Source organism: Cheilinus undulatus, linkage group 18 (assembly GCF_018320785.1).
Source record: "Cheilinus undulatus linkage group 18, ASM1832078v1, whole genome shotgun sequence".
Taxonomy (NCBI): domain Eukaryota; kingdom Metazoa; phylum Chordata; class Actinopteri; order Labriformes; family Labridae; genus Cheilinus; species Cheilinus undulatus.
In genome coordinates, this window is record NC_054882.1 from 39,320,527 (window position 1) to 39,343,014 (window position 22,488).

A 22,488-nucleotide genomic window follows, 5' to 3' on the forward strand; every position below is an offset into this window, starting at 1 on the left:
GTTTCTGTGGCACCACAGAAGCGACCAAATAACAGATATGCTTTTAAAAAAAAATTCCACTGGTTGCCAGAGTTTTCACCAGAGAAATCAGTGTGCAAACATGATTAGAACAACATGAAACAGGCTCACTGTGCAAAGACCTCTGCATGCCGACCTGTGTACTGAAACACCTGCAGCAGCAGCCTCTCAGTGCTGTCAGCACGGAGACCGACACGTTTTCATTAATCTATGATGTTTAGATCCATGAGAGAGCATCTGGGTACAAGATTGTTAATAGATTAAATAACCTCCTTGATAGTCCATGTGTGCAAAATGGAAAAAGTGCATCTGTCTGAGTGTGTGTGCTATTCTCTTACACACGCTCCTCCGTCGAGCGCATCCGACAGTCATGATATAGGGATTTAAAATAATAAAAGAGCCGCAACTGGTCACTAAAGAGCCACATGCAGCGAGCCGCGGGTTGAGTATTACTGATCTAGTAATAATGAGTTACTGTCTGACAATTGGGGGTTTTAATTTTCGTTCCAAATGATTCACCAGTTCCAGCAGCATGCGAGCATCTGCTGGCTGGAATGTTATAAATTTGAAAAATTAAACAAAGCTTACGCGCCCTCACAGAGCATCTTTTCATTTTTCTGAGCCAGATAGTCCTCTGTACAGTTTGTAGGAAGTCCGTTAGATCCATTAAAACTGCCTACGTGTTTTTTAAAAAGTCTTAAAGATGAACATCTGCACTCTTTAGAAACGGGCGTGATCTTGCTGCTGCAGCCGCTTTGGGGTTGAAGATCTGGGTTTTCATGCAGTGCTTTATTTTACCAGCTCAAGACTTTCCTGGACTTGATGGTGGTTTTGAAGAGAGGTTAACTTCTGATCTTGTGATGCTGCTTCTCACTGAGTTTCAGAGGAGATTGATGTTCTCTCAGTCTGTGATCATGGCATGGGTTTGACAGCAGCACCTAACCGATCGCAAGTTAACACCTGCACCTGCGAGATTTGAGCATCAGGATTCCCACTCACACTCACTGTAAAAATAAATCTCAGAAACGTCTCTCTTTGTTTCAGAAGTCCTTCCTCCTTTAGTATTGTCCTTTTTGTGCTCGTATGTAACTTTGGTTGTTTGGACATGCTGCTGTTTTAGCTAACTTTGCAAACAAACCGGTAAGGTTGTGTCAGTAAACCGGGCTGTCATTAGCTTGTTAGAGTTGAGTCAGGAGTCTGGGATTGAATGAGGCTGTAAGCGCTGATTGATTGACATGTCTGTCAGCTAATCATTGTGCTTACAAGAGGCAGACTGCACCAAGCAGAGAGAGCTGTAATAAGTTACTAAGCATAATTTCACATGCAAGATATGCCCATGCCACTGTGCTGCAATGGGCAAATGCGCATGCGCTGGTGGTGCCCATGGCCCAGCATTCAGTCGGAGAAGAGGCAGGAATAAAAGGTACCCCCCCCAATGAAAATTTATCATCAGAGGAGGGGAAATCAGAACCAGAAGGGGGGAAATCCCCCCCATACCCTGGCAATTACACCCTGGGTATAAGATTTCACTCATGGTCGGTAATAACAAACAGAGATACTGCTAAAAGATTATGCATTGTACACTTTTTTTAAGCAACGGGATCATCAAACATCTGTAATTAATGACAGTTATCTGCTATCAGATGAGCTGACAGAGCACAACTGAATGACAATAAGCTTTTCTGGAGCTCTTGATGCTGCTCATATGATGCCCTAACAGCATAAACAAATGAGCGCAAATTTCTAGTGAAATGGTAAACTTCAATGCTTTTGATATGGCAAGGAACTTGGTCATAATTCATAAACTTTAATTATGTATCATTTTCCAGTGGTATTAAAGGGGGCATATTATGCAAAAATCACTTTTTCAGGCTCTTTTAACAAAAATATGTGCTCCTGGCCTGTCCACAATCCCCTCAAGTACCAGAAAAATCCATTCCCTTCTACCTTCTCTTTCTCCAATTTTCAGGAAATGTGTGCTGAAACAAGCCGTTCTCAGATTTTCCCCTCATCATGTCGTGCAGGGAGTTAACCCCGCCCCCAAGTTTGGTTGGACCTCCCCGTTTGGGGGAAAGTTCCTGATCCTCCTCTCAGCTGCTAGATGAGATGCTGGATAGCTCAGTGGGTTACTCTGACATTGGTTTGGGAGATTGATGGTCCAAATGCCAGTCAGCTCCTTAACTTTGAATAAAAGCATCTGTAACCCTGTAACATCAGGGTTGCCACATCCATTTCCTGAGAGGGGTGTGGTGAGGGTGGACGGCTTGTTCTGAGCAGGGCTGAAACAGAGGGGTTTTTAGCAGGGCTGGCTCTAGCCATTTTGGTGCCTTAGGTGAAGTTACAATTTGGTGACTGTAATGACCACTCAACAGTCACTGAGTAACTGTAATGAAGAGGCAACAGTCACTGAGTTACTGTAATGATCACTCAACAGTCACTGAGTTACTGTAATGACCACTCAACAGTCACTGAGTTACTGTAATGACCACTCAACAGTCACTGAGTTACTGTAATGATGAGGCAACAGTCACTGAGTTACTCTAATGACGAGGCAACAGTCACTGAGTTACTGTAATGACGAGGCAACAGTCACTGAGTTACTGTAATGACGAGGCAACAGTCACTGAGTTACTGTAATGACGAGGCAACAGTCACTGAGTTACTGTAATGACCACTCAACAGTCACTGAGTAACTGTAATGACCACGCAACAGTCACTGAGTTACTGTAATGACCACTCAACAGTCACTGAGTAACTGTAATGACCACGCAACAGTCACTGAGTTACTGTAATGACCACTCAACAGTCACTGAGTAACTGTAATGACCACGCAACAGTCACTGAGTTACTGTAATGACCACTCAACAGTCACTGAGTTAAAATGTGCAAACGTGCATATGCGGTGAATTTTCCTATCACAGTGAGCTTTCTAACTGAATTTGAGATTTACATTAAGCCAATCTAAGGTACTTGTTAAATAAAAGCTCTATTCAGTGACTGTTGAGCAGTCATTAGAGAAACTCTGTGACTGTTGAGAGGTCATCAGAGTAGCTCTGAAACTCTATGTCATGCATTTGCACATATGCATGACTATAGGTCTGAATTCAATTTTTGCTTGCACTAAAACTGTTCAAGTTAGTAAACAAGGCACAGTATAATTCCTTAAACATGCACAGAAGCTCCTCATAGCACTGCAGGCCTATGAGCATTTCCACTGATGTGCCTCATGACGCACAGGAAGGGACTGGCACAAAGATACTGGGCCAACATTCTGTTGTTTGAGGAGAAATCCTTTCTATCCATAAAAATTGGCCTCTTTTCATAAAGCGTTTGATTTACAGACAAGGACAGGAACAGAAAGGGGCAAACAGTAAAAATGAACTCTCTGTGGGAGCTGACTGAAGTACGCTGCGCTTTTTGGCAATGATCAGGAAAATAATTCTACCTACGGCTTAAAAAACAAAGGATGTGTACTTAAAGTCTGTAAATATGACCCTGACGTCACTAGTTAACCAGGGTTAAATTAGTCCAGGCTGCCTGCTGGTATAGTTGATGTTTTAAGAGTGTTATGGGAGAATGTGAGCGTTTTCTTTCATGCTCCATTCAGTGAGAAAACTTTGATAAGAACAGTGAAAAGCCTTATTTGTCAAGGGCAGTGCTTAAATGAACACAATATTATAATTTCTTAACCTGAACGCTGAGTCTGTCATTCCATGGTCAGACTTTAGGAGGAATTGTAGGTAGGGTGTTAGCTGTCCCACACAGGGCTCTATCTCTACATCCGGTCCATTCAGCGCTGTGTGATCGAGGAAGAGAGAAAACTTTTTCCTCTAAACATCTTGTTGGGCTCCCAGTGTGCGTGAGCCGGGGGGCGTGCATGGAGAGAGAGACACAGAGCCGCGAGGTAAGGCTAGACCGTTTCACAAACGAGGGGTGCAGAGGTTAGAGGAGAGCAGGAGTTGATAATCTGTTACATTGGTAGACCTATTCAAAATGTTCAGGGCTCATGACAGTGCCCCCTTCATCGTGGCACCCTAGGCAACCGCCTATATCGCCTATACTCAGAACCGGCCCTGGTTTTTAGACGTGCAAAAATCCAATACTGGAGTATTTTTCAGCAACAAACTTGACAGGCATGTTTTAGGGGCCTCTGACCAATACAAACTTGTCTTAAAAGGGTAAAATATGTCCCCTTTATGGTTTCACTGTATAAAGTTTCCTTTAAAAAAAATTGATATGTATGAAATACAACTTAAAATATACTGCCAGCATTAATCTATTATTATGAGCACATTGTGAGAAATAAATGTTGAACTAACCTCAGCACTCACCTTATGCTAACTTGCTAAATTCCCTTTTCTTTAATGTTTCAGTTTTGGAGATTTGGAAGATGGGTGGATGTCGTCATTGATGACAAGCTGCCGACTATCAATGGAAGACTAATCTTCGTTCACTCCAAAGACCAAACTGAGTTTTGGCCTGCTTTGATGGAAAAAGCTTACGCCAAGTATGGAAGGAACATTTACATTTTCACATAAAGAGAAGTCCATCTTTGTTGTCTTATTCTAGAGCTTCTTTAATCAGATATCTCCCCCTTGGGTTAGGGTGTGTGGTTCTTACAGTGACATGAGTGCTGGGACTCCTGCGGAGGCCATGATGGACTTCACTGGTGGTGTGCACATGTGTATCCAGCTGTCAGATCCTCCTCCAAACCTGTGGGAGATGATGTGCAGGGCTGGTCAGTCCAAGACCTTGATGGGCTGTGGTACACATCAAGGAGTAAGGAAACATTTTTACTTTACTCTGTCACTTTTTTCTACTTCAACCATCCTCATTTTTCTGCTAAAGGAAAAGTTAATGCTGCTCAACTCTGAAGTAATACAGTCATGGACAAAAATATTGGCACCCCTGGAAAAATAAACAATTTCTCCCAGAAATTGTTACAATTACAAATGTTTTTGGTATACACATGTTTATATCATTAATGTGCATTGGAACAACACAAAAAAGCAGAAGAAAAAAAGCCCAAATTGACATTGACATGTGTTTTTCTAATGTGTTTGTTTTGTCTGGTCTCTTTGTTCAATACGTTTTTCTATTTAGGGTCCAAATATCAAAATTTTTTGGAGTGTTCTTTCGGCGTTATGGTGTAATGGTAGCGACAAATACTGATTAGCTAGCATTCATGAAATAAATGAAAAAATATAATTTTGGGGGGGGGGGGGGTTGTGATTTATCTTAAGGAGAAGGTGGTTCTGATGCTTGACCAGTTGAGAACCACTGCCTTAGATGTTGGCTCTCACAAATGTATTTTTCAACACTTATGTAGTTAATGTATTAACTTAAAGGGATACTTCAACGTTTTGGCAAATTTGCCTACTGCCATAATCCCTGTAGTCTTAGTAATAGATTTGTTACCTTTAGTTGTCCGTGCAAGCTATTTTAAGATTGGCGCTGCCGAGTTCGGAGCTGCTGCGCCAACTCAATGGAGTCTTATGATATTCCAGCTTTTCCTCATCAAAATCATTAAATACACAATCCAACAACTCCAAAACACTCTCATGGACAAGTTGTGACCTGCACATTCACTACACTATGAAATAATCATGGAACATTACGAGACAGAGATGTTTTAAAGGTAAATGCAAAGCCGGAACTACACTCCAGACATGGCTGCTGCACTGTGTCACTCCGCTCATTGGTTTACTCAAGAAATAGTTCAGAGTATTTGCTTCATGTGTTGTTACATAATCATACGTTATTATTTCATAGTATGCTGAATGTGCAGGTCACAACTTGTCCACGAGAGTGTTTTGGAGTTGTTGGATTGTGTATTTGATGAGTTTGATGAGGAAAAGCCAGAATGACGTAAGACTTCATTGAGTTGGCACAGCAGCTCCGAACTCGGCAGCGCCAATCTTAAAATAGCTTGTACGGACAACTCAAGGTAACAAACCTGTTACTGAGACTATAGGGATTATGGCAACTGGCAAATTTGCCAAAATGTTGAAGTATCCCTTTAAGTTCGGGAGCAGGGCCAAACCAAAACCACACCTTCAATCACCTGACAAGCCTACTTAAATGTAGCCAACACATATCACACCGTCTGTCTGAGTCTACAACCCACCCTCCCTTTCTTTTTTTTAACTCATTAATCTCCTCCTTCAACTATTTGCCTCACCCAAGACCCATCTAATTCTATTTACAGTCTGGGTCGAGATCAGCTCAGCAGAATGACGCCTGAGACAGAACCCCCATCCTGAGTCTCCCTCTGCCGAGCCTTCATGCATCTCCCAGACTAGACTTAGGCTGAATCCCAATTCTCCCCTTAACCCTCAATCTTACCCTCAAGTAACCCTCAGTCTTAAGTTGCCCCTCAAGACCAAGTGTAAGGGCCATCTCGTGACTTAGAAAAGGGACACCCCTTAATAGCAGTTACGATTTCAGACTGTAGAGGGCAGTAATGTGCCAAAACTGCGTAGTCTGTTGATTCAGAGGAAGAAGAAGAAGAACAAGAATGACCAAATAACATGAATAAACACCACAACCACAGACATATAAAGCTAAAAGTCACCGTATAACACGGCCATCAGCTAACGCCAAACACCAGTTGTAACTCATAGGCTTGTCTGCGACGGCACAGTTACCGGCTTACGATTGTAAAAATTAAAGTAAAAGTTATGCTACAAAAAGGCAAATACATTAAACTAAGATATTGGAGTGGTTTTTTTGTAATTTTTAGATCTCTATTAAGAAAGAAATTTACATTTGTAGCTCGATTTCTTCCCCGCATTCGCCGTCATCTTTCTTTGAGTGATAACCCTCAATACTAAGGGAGCTCCAGGAACATCTCAGAATTGAAGGATATAAAGCCCTCAAACTCACCCCTAAACTCAATGCTCGGGAGAATTGGGACAGCCATTGCACTTCGCGGGAACGTGCATTTTGAGACTGAGCGTTAAGAATGAGGGTTAAGGGGAGACTTGGGATTCAGCCTAAAACTACTTTCCCACATCCCTTATCTTTGATCACAACAGACAACAGTCTCACAGCACATACTTATCAATCTTGATCAAACCTTTTAACACATTGTGTCGTGGTGTGGTCCTCACTAGTGAATGGCTCTTTGGTTGAGCAGGGTTTAGAAACACTGTGCAATAGTACTGGGATAGAAAAACAACAACAAAAAATGCAATAAGAGTTAATCATTTCAGAGGATTGCTTTGTTTTGCACACTGAAAATGTGTTCCATATGGGCCAAATTTAAGAAAACAGCTCACTGATCAAATATTAAGCAGAGAAGGTTTCAACAAGCTAGAGATCAATGATCACCAGTGAATTAATTCAAGAACAAACAAAAGAACGATCAGATACAGAGTAGAGAAAACAATGTCTGAGACTTAATTTTCACATTAAGAGGAATTATGAAAGATGAAAGTTTAATGCAGTGATACTTAACCCACTGCTCTCAAGCTAAATGTGGCTCTTTAGTGACCAGTTGTGTCTCTTTTAAGGCTTACTTGAAAAATATATTATTACCATCAAGTGCGCGCTTGACAGTGGAGTGTGTGTAAGAGAAGAGTGCAGAGGAAGCTTCTTATGCCCTCGTTTTAACAGTTTTCTCCAGTTACTTCCTGCAGATGCTCTCACACTCGTATTTTATGATTATTATGCCGATAATAATCATCATCAACGAGCCCAACACACACGGATCACATGTTGAAATAACAAAGAGAAACTTGTCCAAACGCGGGTGTTTTATTTGATCCTCAAAACACTACTGATCATAAATACTGTCAAACTCTAACCAGAGGGTTTTGCAATAGGAGTCTTTTCTTATGGCCAGTATAAAATAGTGGAATCATTTCTAGAAATAATAAAAACTTGAATATTGCTTTGTGCATGTATGCATCTTTAAATCTAGAGAGACTTTTGGTTTGTTCTATTTTAGTTGGTTTTGATTTGTTCACATCTTTTGACCTTTCTTGTTTAGAAAATGGTGCCTAATCCAGCCTTTGTCACTTTTTTGTACTTCAACCATCCTCATTTTTCTGCTAAAGCACCCTTTTGCCGCTTCTTGTCCATTTTGTTCACTTTCTACTTACTTTTTGTCATGTTTTTGCCCCTTTTCGACCATTTTTTTCCACCTGTGACTAATTGTTTTGGTAATTTCTCACCCATTTTGCCAGTTTTTATCTACTTTGGCCATTTTCACCCATTTTTTTTGCCACATGTGCGTCACTTTTTGACCACTTTTTCCGCTTTCAAATAATATCTATTGGTACTTTAACCCATCTTTGCCACTTTTCACCACTTACATTGTGGCTCTTTAATGATATTTTTCAACAATTTGGCTTTTTGGTTGAGCAGGGTTGCGTAAAACGGCTCTAGTCCATTTCCTGAAATACTTTCCTTTTAACACCTTGACACCAAAATGTCTTTTATGCAGCAGTTTTAACAAAAGTTTTCATTTTGTCTTTGGCTTGTAGGAAACATCTCAAAATACAGTACTGCCAAATGGAATAGTCCAAGGCCATGCATACACGGTCACTGGTGTAAAACAGGTAAAGACTTGTGCTTCAAATCAGAACAATTCTTATAAGACATATTTGATATTTATCATGAAGGTTAATTGTCATAAAATTAAATTAAATTAAATTAAAAATATATTTTTTAATTTTTCTTTATTGTACTGGTGGTTCATAATGGTTCTGGCATTATTCTGCTGCCAGCTGATGAGCCATGGGAAATTGGTACACCTTGTGCGTTTGTGGAACCCTTGGGGCCGAGGAGAGTGGAACGGAGACTGGAGTGATCGGTAAGACTACCATACTGTTTCACAAAGACATTGCTGGAATGCAATTTTGTAGAAATATCTTGCAAAGTAAAATAATTCAACTTATTTTGCCATTATATTCAGTTATTGTAACGGACGCTAACACACTGAATGACTTTGGCACACACTGTGGACAGAATGGAACTAGGCAGTACATCTTATCTCATGTTCTTAACAACTCAGACAGTGTGCAGGAGTTTCCTCTAAAACAACTTGCCCTATTGCAGGAAGCATTTTCCAGAGTTTTCTGTCTAAAAGTATTTGAGGGGTATTAACTGTAAGCTCTGCATGAAAAAATAAGAAAGGTCATTTTTGAAAAGGGCTTCAGAAGCATGAACTGTCTTTTAAAAATCTCCCCCAGGTTGTTCAGCACTGGTTTTTCCAGTTGGGTTTAAAAGATCTCCTGTGTTATCTTGCCTTGAACGCAGCTTAGGCCAGCCACACACTACAAGATTTTAAACCTGATTTTAGGCAAGATTTGACACCCCCACCCCCACCCCCGACAATTGTTGGGGCGTATACCGACTGGAGCCTCGTCGTAAACAATCATTTGTCTGAGTAGTCTGCATGTGTGTGGTGTCAACAGGATTAATTTACTGCTCCAAATCACGTCGTATCCTCCCAGACCCTGAATCGTAAATATCAAACATGTTTGATATTATGATTCTAGATCATAGTGCCGCTGATGGAGTACCCACACTACCAATGAGAGCGAGCACACCGGGTAGTGTCACCAGACGGATCATATGTACTTTCACTGCTCACAACCGTTAACACAACTGTACCTTAATTCCAGCCAGGATTTTGTCCTGAGTCTTTCCCTTGTTTTATGATTTTTGCTGCACCTGTAATGCATGCCAGGACAGTCTGTTGTGGAGTGACAGCAAGGCGGTATCAACAGACATCCATGTTTTTTGTCTGAAGTCACATGATCACGCGAGGTTGTAGGCAGGTTGGCAGGTGTGTAGTCTCCAGTGATCTGACAGAGTCGTCTAGCGTGTGTGTTCAGAGGATTAAAGATGAAAAATCTTTGGAAATTGTCCTAAAGTTTGTGGTCTCTCACGGTTTTAAAATCATTTCAGATTTGTGTGTGGTCAGCCTTATGGCCGGCCTAAGGGAAATGTGTAGTAACTGGCCTTCAAAGCAGGTTATAATTACATAATACTTTCTCTCCTACTTTTATGAAAACCTGTCTCTAAGGTCATCCTTGTGGAAAACCGTCAGTGCCCAAGATTGTGAGATGTGCCTTTCGGTGGTTGATGATGGAGAGTTTTGGTAAGAAATTATGACACTGCACTAAATAAACTAGACATCAAGCCCCAGGAAACTGGTTTTCTTTTTACTCAATAACAAGCACACCGATTTTAAAAACATGAAGGGCATTGCTAGAGCTAAATAACTTTTTATTAGGAATGCACATTAATATGCAATATTATCGGCCTGGTATCGGTATCGGCAGGTATTAGCTTAAAAAGGCAAATATCAGTATCTGCAGATATCAAAATTTCTGCCGATATTTACATCCAATATTTTGGTCGTGAATATCAGCATACATCATCATGTAAAACATATTTAAATATCGGCATTGGTATCCGTATCAGCTAAAATGAATCTGTAAATATCGGCATATTGGATATTGGCAAAAATCCAATATCGTGCATCCCTACTTTTTATTACATTAATAAACAGACAATGAGCAGTATTTCAAATTGATTCATATTTTCATGTTTCTCTAATGTTGATAGGATGACCCTGGAGGATTTCTGCAGGTTTTACACAGATCTTGACATTTGCTCCTTGTATCCTGATTTCCTTGATGGAACCCCCGCCAGTCACTGGAAGAGTTCTCTGTATGAGGGAAGATGGGTGGCAGGAACCACTGCTGGAGGATGTCTGAACAACCGAGGTATTTCAATACTGCTACTATTAATAATAGAAATGATAAAAATCTGTGATATAAACTTGATTCTTACATCCTTTTTCAAAACACTGGTGCTTTATAACATAAAACTAGAAAGACAACAAGATTTTAAACCATCTGTGTCATGAGCTTTGTTGCTTGAGCGCTTTCTCTGTTCAAATGCTATTTACGATCAAAAGAAAATCATTCGGCACAAATAAAGCTCAATGTTTTGAGTACTTTCAGATCCTGTTTCTTTCTCAACTCCCTGCAATCTGCAAATATAGTATGTTGTTTAAGTTGCCATTGGTTTAATTTCAAAACTGTAAATACAAAAGTAAATCCTGAACTGCCAAACTTGTGGCTCACTTGTGTATCATATAATTACTATAATAGTTGCATTAATAAGGACCCCTCCCCTTTTATTAGAAGTGGATTTTTACTTCAATGGAATAATAATTACCATATGAAAATAAATACCATTTTAATCAATTAGCCAAAGAAATCTGTGTGATCTTTTTTGTGTGTAAAGTCGAATTCCCTCTTCTCTTATCTGAACAAGTATAGGAACACACGCAGGCTCGCCTCAAGACAAGTCTTCTCTTCTAGTTTATATACAATACCATGAAAAATATCTGCTCTTTCTGATACCTGATGTTTTTGCATATTTATCACACTTAAATGTTCCATATCATCAAACCAATTTTAATATTTCACCAAGACAACTCAAGTAAATAGAAAATACAGTTTCTAAATGACTATTCTATGTATTAAGGGGGAAAAATCCAAACCTATCAGGCCCTATGTGAAAAAGTAATTGCCCCCCTTGTTAAATCATGAGTTAACTGTGATTAATCACAGTTTTTGGAAAGCTGAGTTCAGTTTCACTGGCCACACCCAGGCCTGATTATCGCCAGATTTGTTGAATCAAGAAATGCCTTAAATAGAAACTGTCAGACAAAGTGAAGTAGGCTACAAGATCTCAGAAAGAAACGCATCATGCCATGATCCAAAGGAGATCAAGAACAAATGAGTAACAAAGTGGTTGGAATCCATCAGTCTGGAAAAGGTGACAAAGCCATTTCCAAGCGAACCATGATCAGAGCCATTATCCACAAATGGGGAAAACAGTGGAACAGTGGTGAACCTTCCCAGGAGTGGTCGGCCAACCAAAATGACTCCAACAGTGCAACGACAGCTCATCCAGGAGGTCATAAAAGAACCCTGAACCATGCTAAAGACCTGCAGGCCTCACTGGCTTAGTTAAGGTCAGAGATCAGGACTTAACCATAAGAAAGACACTGGGCAAAAATGGCATCATGGGAGAGTTCCAAGGCCAAAACCACTGCTGACAAAAAAAAAGAACACAAAGGCTCATCTCATATTTGACAAGAAAGTCAGGAATCAGAAGGAGAGCAAATACTTTTATGGCACTGTATTTTTCTTTAAATTACTTAAGCTTCTTTTCTTAATATGATTGTAATAAGAGTCAAGCAACACAAACAGTGTGAATGAATCAAGAATAGATTAGACAGTATACACCCTGTCTTAAATTTATTGCTCACAACACTAATAAAGACCCTGTAAAGTGAAATCCAAAATTTGTGTCTTAACACTCTAGATATGTTGGAACATGGTTTCTGTAAACACTGAGATTTACATGTGACTGAATCCTGGATTTAAACTGAAAGTTTTTCACTTCTTTCCTGGCTTGGTTTAATGTGGGCGGGGCCAATATGTGGGTTCATGATGTCATTTGCAGTGGGGAATGACCCCGCCCCTCTAACACTACAATATAAAATCACAGAGCAGCTCATCTCAGTACAGTCTGTTGTTAGCTGATGTCACTGCCTCTATTGAAAGTAAACAGTCAGTTTAATGCTGTTTTTTCGTTCATTGTGAGGTAAATTTACCAAATCTATCAGCCACAGGGGTCTATGGGTCATTTAAAGCATCATAACAGAAATTTGAGACAGAAAACAGACTTTGTCTCTTCTTCAAAGGTCAACAAAAGGTCAAGGGGCAGGCTAATGGCGTGAGATTTTTTCAGATTTTAGCATTTTTTAAGTCTGAGAGGATCGTATTTCTCCTGAGTGGGCGTGGCTTCATCTCATTCAACAGACACGCCCACAACATCCTGGAGCAGATTTTACTGGCTCATTTTTCATGCTTTTGAAGCTTAATTTTATAAAACCTAGAGATGTTTTATCTGACTGAAATTTGGTCTAGGGGTTCATAACACAGTGACCTGTCATACAACAAACCTAAATAAAGATCTATTTTCACTTTACAGGGTCTTTAATATCAACCAGTGAAAATTAAACAAACAAAAACTTTATAGTTATAAAAACGAGAGAGAATTTCATCAGGATGCAAGCTTGATGAAACTCCTGTTTAAGCAGATTACTTTGAACCATAAGACCAATTCTCATATGCTTTATTTCCATAAAGTGTTGATTCTGGGATAAACTAACCGACTGAGCAAGTTTGGCAAGATTGATGAGTACAGCTGGTCAGCTAGTGTTGCTATTTATTTAATTTTCTGGCCATATACATAATAACATTTGATTTTAATTTTCATTCAAGACAGTTTCTGGACTAATCCACAGTATCGTATTCGAATTGATGGTGACTACCCAGAGGAACATGGCAAAAACAACGTGCTGGTGTCTCTCATGCAAAAGCCTGACAAGAGGAACCGACATCTGGTACAGAACCTCCACATAGGGTTTACAGTATTTGAGGTAATATTTTGCATTTTATAACCTCATCGTTTAAGGCTCTTAAAGTATTTATAGATGTACCATCAGTTACCATTATGAGAACCTTTCTATTGTTTGTGTTTTGTAAGGTAAGGAAACAAAATTTCTTCATGATGGAAATATAAATGAATATGGACTTGTTTACCACTCAGGTGCCAAGTTACTGAAAAAGTAACTATTTTACGTTGTTACGTTGTTTTCTGTGAAGATTTAACTTTAATGGATAAGCTCATAGTCATAGGTTTTAGAGTTTCATTAAATTTAATCAGCAGTTTATCTATGCATTTGAAATTTTGAAATACATCACATCACAAATTTTTCTTGCTCATAGAAGTGGAGTTAAAGTCTTTGGTTAGATTCAGTTGTTTTGGAGTCCAAATGAAAATAATAAACCGTTAAATCATGTTTTCTTAAAATGTTATGAGAATAAGAAAGGCTTCTCTCTCTGTTTCCATGATCTGCTGTTATCCCTGAAGGTGACTGATCAAGTAAGATGCACCTTTATTCAAAATGCAATTCTCCATCAAACTGCGATTTATGTATAAGCTGCAGTGAACTGATGTATGCATTTCTGATTACAGTACAAGATGCACAAGGGTAAATTTCCAGCCTCATTCTTCAGCTCCCACAAAGCTGTCATGCAAACTAAAACCTTCATGAATGCACGTGAGGTGATGGAGTTCTTCATGCTGAGGCCTGGTGAATACCTGATTGTGCCGTCCACATTCGGTGCAAATGAAACTGCATCCTTCATCCTGAAAATTCTCTCCAAGGCAGAGACCCATGGCTAGTACGTTCACCCCCTTTATCTACTGATCTGCATAGTTAGCAGTGTTACTCAACCCTGCTCAACCAAAGAGCCAAATTATTGAAAAACACCTTTGCAAGAGCCACAATCTAAGAAGTGAAAAGTAGCAAAAATGGCTTAAGTAGCATTAAAAATAAATTAAAGGTGGCAACAAAAGTCAAAAAGCAGCAAAAATGTGTGAAAGTAGCAAAAGGGGGGGAGAAGTGGTAAAAAAATTAGTCACAGGTGGCAAAAAAAGGTCCAGAAGTGGCAAAAACATGGCAAAAAATGAGTGGAAATTAACTAAAATGGGCAAAAAGCAGCCAAGAGTGGCAAAAATTGGCAAAAAATAGGAAACAAGTGGTATTAAATGGCAAAAGGTACATTCAATGGGTAAAAAATTGTAAAAAGGGCAAAGAATGGGATAAAAATGGTCAAAAGAAGAGGCAAAAATGGACAGAATATAGGAAACAAGTGCTATTTAATGGCAAAAAGTAGCCTGAATTGGTGAAAAGTGGTGAAAACATGGCAAATTGGAAATTGACTAATATGGATAAAAAGCCATCAAGAGTGTCAAAAATGGGCAAAAAAATAGGAAACAATTGGTATTTCATGGCAAAAGGTACCTTAAATGGGTGAAAAATTGTGTACAAAAATGGGCTAAAATGGCAAAAAGAAGTGGCAAAAATGAGCAGAAAATAGAAAACAAGTGCAATTTAATAGCAAAAAGTAGCCAAAATTGATGAAAAGTGGTGAAAAAGGGCAAATTATGAAAAAAGTGAAAGATATAAGTTGCAAAAATGGGCAAAAAAAATGCAAAAACAAGTAGTATTTAATGGCAAAAGGTACCTTAAATTGGTGAAAAATTATGAAAAGAGATAAAATGGCAAAAAGAAGTAGCAAAAAAGGGCAAAAAATAGGAAACAAGTGGTATTTAATGGCAAAAGGTAGCTTAAATGGGCGAAAAGTGGCAAAAAATTAGATTAAAGTTGCAAAAATTGGATAAAAATGCCAAAAATTGGAAAAAGTTGCAAAAAGAAGTGTCAATAATAGGCAAAAAATAGGAAAGAAGTAGCATTTAATAGCAATAGGTAGCTCTAATGGGCAAAAAGTAGCAAAAAATATTGAAAAGGGCAAAATAGTTTCCTTGAAGGTTTTTCAGGGAATAATTTTTAAAATTAAGAAATCAGAGAGCCACAAATAATCACAAAAGAGCCACATGAGGCTCCAGAGCCACACGCTGAGTATCACTGGTTTAAAGGAAGACATCCAGACATTGCAGCTAGGCAGCATGCTACTCGACCATCTAGAGCAGTGGTTCTAAAATACTGCCCCAAGGCACACTGGTGCAACACACGTTTAAGTGTGCTGTGGGAATTTGTACAACCATGTTATTATGACAAAAATACAACAACCACAGGAACTGTTTTGCACAGATATTAATATGGAAATGACATTTTGGCTTGATCTTAGGTGTGCCTTTGGGAAGTGAAGAGTGAAAACCACCGATCTAGAGCTTATGTAACACATTTCAGTTGTTTTATGTTGGAATACACATCATTTTAAAACTTTTTTTTTTGACAGTGAGAACTCTGGTGACCGAAGATATGAGCCAGTTGGAAAGGTATGTAAAAATTAGTTACACAACAGAAGAAATGTCCATCCTACTCAGATATTTGACACAACCTTAAAAAAACAATTAAACTGTTTTTCAAATCCGGTCATCTTTTTCTTTGTTTTTTAGCTCAACAAGGTCTTAAATGTGCAGGATGATGAAAAAAAGAAAATGATATTCCGCCAACACTCTGACAAGGTGATCTTTGTTTCCCCTCAATACATCCTTCAAGGTAGAGAGTTCACTGTTGACTGAATGATTACAACATGGAGCCTCAAATAAATACATTTTAAAAATCTATTTGAAAATAAGTTTGAAACTATTAAGAATATATGAGGAGAAATGAGTTTTATTTAGGAACAAACAGGTATTAAGTTCACTGAGCTGAACTTCCTTCATCAGTACATCAGTTCATAATTTTACATCATTGTTTTAGCGTAATGGTTTTTCTCTACATGCCCCGATCAAACTCATCTCTAACAACAGCACACATATATAAACATATGTATATATATATATATATATATAATTTATATATACAGCACTGTGCAGAAGTTTTAAGCATGCTTGGGCCAAAATTTGAGGCTGAAGTAAGGCATGTAATGGCGAGTACGCCCACCTGAGGGCCCCATCGGGCGGGAAGGAGGACTGACGCAACCCAGGTCATGCTCTGGATGTCTTTGAACATTACAAAGGGCATGGGAAAATAATCTGATGAAAACAAAACAAAAACCACAGCTTTAGGTTAGGCTTTAGGAGTTATGGATAGATGTGGCGCTTAAACATAGCCTAGGGTACTGTTAGGGTGGGTAGGAGGATTGCCACAACCCCCTGGTTGTCGTGTGTATGTTCCAAGCACCTGACAACTGTTGGTGGTTGCTGGGCGTATTACCAGGGGTGCAAAGGCCCGGACAAAAGAAATGCTCTTAAGCTCGACTTTGGCTGCGACTTTGGGAGCGACACACGTACATGTCAGTTGTGTCGACGCTGACTCTGGCCGCCCTCCTTCCTCTCTTCTATATGTATATATTACATATATTCACGTGTGTGTGTGGTTATCAAATTTACATATTCTCCAAAGAAGTCATTCTTCATTATTAATGTTTTTTGTTCTTCAGTATGTTTGCCCCTGATTGCATTTATTCTTGATTTTATTTCTAGTACGAAGAAGTTGATGCTGAACAGCTTCAGAGGCTTCTGAATGACAGCATTCTGAAAGGTCTGGCCTGAAATAAACTGACCATGCTTGACAAACATAACAATTTTAATGGTCAAAATCTGTGTCTTGCTGATTTTTTTTTTTTTAATCAAAGGTGACCTCAAATCTGGTGGATTCAGCCTTGATGCCTGTCGCAGCATGGTTGCTTTGATGGACGTATCCATTTATGATGCATAGTATTAATTATTATTAGTAGTAGTGCTGCACATGAAAATATTTCCTTCCTACATTTCCTTAAGCTAAAGTTCAAAAAGCAAAACATTTTCAGTTCAATTACCTTAATTTTGTGTTGAAAAGACATCAGTCACGGGCAAACTGAACGGTGAAGAATTTGTTCGTTTGTGGAGGAAGGTTGTTAAATACAAGGTAAACCCAGCCATACTAATCAGACACAACATACATTAAATAACTTTAATACTGTTTCCCTTTTCATTCAGTGAGTAATGCACACTGTGCATCTAAACCACGGGTGTCAAACTCAAGGCCCGGGGGCCAAATCCGGCCCGTGGTACAGTTTTACCCGGCCCACCAGATCATATCATATTTTTATTATAACTGGCCCACCAGTATGAGGTCTGAAGATTTCCTCCAGTATAAAAATGTAAACTTAACCTTGATGATTTATAAAATCCTTGTTGAGTCATAAAAATTAGAAAAAGTAAACAGTAAAAATAATTTGATAAAAAGTAAGGACCGTGGGGAAGAATTAGTGTTTTCTCAATATTTTCAATTTTGCCTCTCAAACTTATGACTAAAAGTTCTGGTTTTGACTTTTTATTTTATATTTTAACCTTGACATCTCATAACTTTGACTTTTTATCTCATATTTTTACATTTTAGATTAATAATTTTACATTTTAAATCCTATTTAGACCTTTTAAAGTCATGATTTTGACTTTTATCTCATGTTTTGACCTTTTCAACTCCTAATTTTAAATTTCATCTCATTTTTTACCTTAAAAATGCTTTTTTAAAATTTTATCTCAGTTTTTAAACCTTTTAAAATCATGATTTTGACTTTTATCTCACATTTTGACCTTTTTCAACTCTTACCTTTAACTTTTATCTCATTTTTAACCTTAAAAAGGCATGTTTTTTTTGGGGGTTTTTTTTTTGCATATTTTGACATTTTAAAATCATGATTTTGACTTTTATCTCATGTTTTGACTGTTAAAAATTATGATTTTGAAAATTTTCTCAGTTTTTGACTTTAAAAAAATCCTGGTTTCAATATTCTATCTCATATTTTGCCTTTTAAAAAAATTATTTTTACTTTAAATGTAATGTTTTTACCCTTCAAACTTTGACTTTTTAGCTCAGCTTTTCAGTTTTTAACTTATCATGTTCACCTTTTAATCACAAAATCATTTATCATCAGTGCCAAGAGTTTTCCCCTCATAAGTCATTTCTGGTGAAAATAAGGTTGACGTTTTATGGTTAAATATCAACCCTGGTAGGCCCTCAGGTTAGACCCTAGTTCAGAATCCGGCCCCTGCTGTGATTGAGTTTGACACCCCTGATCTAAACCATAAATACTGTGCTAAACTTTACGTTGTGTGCCTCTTTCAGGATATCTTCTTTCTCACTGATGTTTCACGAACAGGAACGCTGTCATTGAGTGAGCTGAGAAACGCATTTGTGGCCTCAGGTAGGACAGTTTAGTCATAGTTATCATGTCCTTTACTGCAACAGAAGACGCTCTTCTCTAGGCTTATCACTAAGTATAACATGTCAAACACTACAGAGATACTATAAAGAGTTGTATTTATGCCCTTAGATCAAAATGATATTTCAGGTGGTTGGAAATGATTGTGGTGAAATTAAATACATCCCCAAACTCCAGCTAAGCTCTTTACCTTTGTATGTTGACAGGAATAAATGTCAGCGATGACATGCTCAACTTGATGGCTCTGCGTTACAGTGACTCCTCCAGACACGTGACCCTGGAAAGTTTCATTGGTCTCATGCTTCGTTTCGACTGCATGCACAGTAAGTCAAGATTAAGGGGAAAATTATAACAGACAACCCTGCGGAGTATTCAGTCATCCTTTAATTGTGAAACAAAAGAAGCACAGCCACATATTGTAACTTTTACAGTACGGCCCTGCTGAATCCAACAAAGTACTGCAGCAATGGACTATCATGCTTCACCCACCTCCATTATTTACTTGCTTTTTTGAATTGAGGAGTTTTATCAATAAATGCTGCTACAGTGTTGTTTTTGGCTCCAGTCTATGGCGCACGTGCAGCTTATAACAGCAGTCGGGGAAGGCTGTGGGCGCAGGAGCCCAGCGCCCCAGGGTGGAAATGAGTGAACAGGAAGTAAAGGCAAACGCTTAGAATGTTTGTGATCTACTGATTTATTGCACATTATACATTTAAATCTCTTATTAAATCATCTTTATACAGTGCATAGAGTTTATCTATGTTTATACAAATTTATTGATATTTAAAGTAAATGTTTAAAAAAACGATTCAGTAAACTTAAGATCTGTCCTCTCTTTGTGTAGAGTCATGGGGAGGCGGTGCCCTAGCGCTCCCTGTTGACCAGCCACCACTGGCTGACATAAAGAGACAAACATCCAGGAACACTCACATTCATGGCCAATTTAGAGTCACCAATTAACCTAACGAGCAAGTCTTTGGTGGTGGGAGGAGGCTGGAGTACCCAGAGAGAACCCACGCATACACGGGAGAACATGCAAACTCTACACAGAAAGGCCCTCAATTTGTAAGATTCATCCATGAAATAGAAATGCTGGTTTACTGCTTAGTAAGTACACCTCGTGGAATGCAGCTTTTAAACAAAACACTACTCCAGTCAAAAATGCAAATAAGCAATGGAGGTGGGTGGAGCACAAGTCAGTTACTAAGCATCTGTGGACTTAATATGATGATGTTTCCCAACAGCATATAGGTCTGTCTCTTTGTTGACACAAGTCAGGGCCTAGCATCGATATTATTAATGTACAACTACCCCCAGTTTGAAAACAAGCTAAAAAAAAAAACTGCAGAAATGAAAATGAAAGAAAACCAGTAAATGCCTCCTTTATCTGTGCCAGCGTGAAGGACAGAAGAAAAATAGTAACTGGGCAGTGGGCTTCATGGCACTGCATCACACTGTCAGGAGGAATCAAGCTGAGTTTCCCACTGACACTCACTCATGTAGCGTGCAGTCAGAACGCACTGTTGTGGTTCAAAGTACTACTACAAACTGTTTGTGTTTAACAGAAATCTTCAGACAGCTTTCAGATGGAAAAGCCATGAGTCTGCGAGAGGCAGAGGTAATAAACACGCTGTGATTGATCGCTTTATTGCATGGAAGTGCATGAATTAAAACTCTTTTCTTTATTTGCAGTGGATTTACATTTCAATGTACACTTAATGAGAGGAGGAAACAGGACTGCAAAATTCATCTGGGCATGAAGCAGTAGATATTTAAAGAATGTCTACTTTCACTTTGCTTTGCAGCAGGAGAAATGATGAATGCATCAACTTACACATCTCAGTGTGAATAACTGACCACCATTTTATAGTTAAAAGTTTGTTAATGAATTTAATTTCGTTCTGATTCTTCAACTCAGTGTTGTCATTGTGCTTTGACAACATCTGATTTTCTTAAAGCAGATTTACTGCTGTTATATATGCTTCCCAGATCTGTGTCTCACAACAGTCCTCTCCTTTTTTTTTTTTACCTTGTATCCTTTTTTACCTTGTGTCCTTGTTTTTCTCTTTTTTTACCTTTTATCTTTTTTCTTTTTCTTTTTTTACCTCATATCCTTTTTTCTTTTTTCCCTCGTATCATTTTTTCTCATTTTTTCATCCTGTATCCTTTTTTCTTTTTACCTTGTATTGTCTTTTTTTAGAAAGATTTTATTGAAAAATATTATACAAACAGATGGACAAGTGCTCAAATACAAAAATAAGGAATTAATAAAATGCAGTTCAGAGTATAAAAAATAAATTGACGACATTAAATGAAAACTGCTCATTACTCATTACTCAATTCGAGGAGTCTCATTAAAGATGTCAACTGTTTTGATACATTTTTTGCTGTTTATACATGTAAGAGTCTTGATGTACTGTTTCAGTTCAATGAGGGAAACCAGGAAAGTTAGGGGTACCTTTCCTTAATCTGCATTAGTGAATATAAACAATAAGCATACAATAACTTCAGTGTTACCATTGTCATGTTTGTAATTATGACAATCAATAACAATGTTAAATTTAGTTTTACTCAACACTCATCAATAGGTTCCAGAAATTACTAGAGTGTGAACAATGGTAAAATAAATGTGTCAAAGATTCAATCTCATCATCACAAAGGGAAACTTGTTATCTGTATCTGTAAATTTGGAAGGATAGATAATGGTGGGATATAGGTTGTGCAAAATTTCGACATGCAATTCTTTAATTTTGTTGGGTATGCAGAATTTTTAAGGTAGTAACCATGCCTTCTGCCAGTCAATATTTTCAAAAATGTTGTTCCAAAATGCTTTTCCTTTTGGGTTCATTTTTTCTCTTTTCACGTAATATACTGCATATGTGTTTGTTATTACATTTTGAACTAAACAAATACAACAGTCCTCTCGCTGAGCTCTGTGCGCAGTTCCATTGTCAGCTGTGAGTTTGAACACCAGACAGCACACCTGAATAAATGAGCTCACTGAAGAGACCAGCAGACTTCCTCTGCTCTCTCTTACGCACATTCCTCCGTCGCGCGCACCCAACAATAATAACACATGGATGAAAAGGAAATAAAAGTTTTCATTTAGATGTGGCACTGAAGAGCCACAGTTGACTGGAGAGCCAGGGGTTGAGTATCTCTGCTCTATACATTAAGCAGAAAGTAACATAATGGTATAGTGCATTCCTTAATCACTTTCATCACTTTTTTTTTTTTACTGCAATCATTGTTGGGGGGCTGGGGGCCTAACGATCTCCCTGAGGTAAGCTCACGATTTATTGTCATTCTTTACTCTCAGTGTCGGCATCATGGGGGGCATTCACGGGCCATGCCCTCACTGATGACCCACTGTGCCCCGCCCACACACACCACTCCACCCACTGTACAGGCCTGTGATGCGGAAAGGTGTGGGACTCGGCCTTCTCTGCTCGCGCGAGCACGGAGACGTAAAGCAAACACAAACTTGGATATGTACGTGGTTCTGGGAACCACAGGTCACAGGGAGGAGGAGGATCAAAAACAGAACTTCAGAGGCTGTTTTTCTGCTTGGTGATGGATTCAAGATTCAGAGAGCGTAACTCACAGCTGGCCAGTGCGCTTGTGGCACTGAATCCTGAAAGTGAGAACTTTCTTGATGCAACGGCTGTGAAGCACATAATGAACT

At 38.7% G+C, this 22,488-nt stretch overlaps 1 protein-coding gene across 1 annotated transcript in view; it reads left to right on the forward strand.

Annotated features, from left to right (window-relative positions):
- LOC121526595 (calpain-1 catalytic subunit-like) overlaps positions 1 to 20,522 on the forward strand; it is a 28,557-nt gene extending 8,035 nt beyond the window's left edge. The window contains exons 5-22 of the mRNA XM_041813240.1: positions 4,392 to 4,525; positions 4,623 to 4,797; positions 8,508 to 8,582; positions 8,751 to 8,836; positions 10,055 to 10,129; positions 10,600 to 10,760; positions 13,341 to 13,498; positions 13,993 to 14,004; positions 14,098 to 14,306; positions 15,888 to 15,927; positions 16,048 to 16,116; positions 17,080 to 17,137; positions 17,232 to 17,293; positions 17,435 to 17,503; positions 18,707 to 18,785; positions 19,010 to 19,126; positions 20,369 to 20,421; positions 20,496 to 20,522. Coding sequence (XP_041669174.1) covers positions 4,392 to 4,525; positions 4,623 to 4,797; positions 8,508 to 8,582; positions 8,751 to 8,836; positions 10,055 to 10,129; positions 10,600 to 10,760; positions 13,341 to 13,498; positions 13,993 to 14,004; positions 14,098 to 14,306; positions 15,888 to 15,927; positions 16,048 to 16,116; positions 17,080 to 17,137; positions 17,232 to 17,293; positions 17,435 to 17,503; positions 18,707 to 18,785; positions 19,010 to 19,126; positions 20,369 to 20,421; positions 20,496 to 20,522 — 1,659 coding nt within the window. The remainder of the gene's footprint in view (positions 1 to 4,391; positions 4,526 to 4,622; positions 4,798 to 8,507; positions 8,583 to 8,750; positions 8,837 to 10,054; positions 10,130 to 10,599; positions 10,761 to 13,340; positions 13,499 to 13,992; positions 14,005 to 14,097; positions 14,307 to 15,887; positions 15,928 to 16,047; positions 16,117 to 17,079; positions 17,138 to 17,231; positions 17,294 to 17,434; positions 17,504 to 18,706; positions 18,786 to 19,009; positions 19,127 to 20,368; positions 20,422 to 20,495) is intronic.
- The last annotated feature ends 1,966 nt before the right edge of the window (positions 20,523 to 22,488 follow it).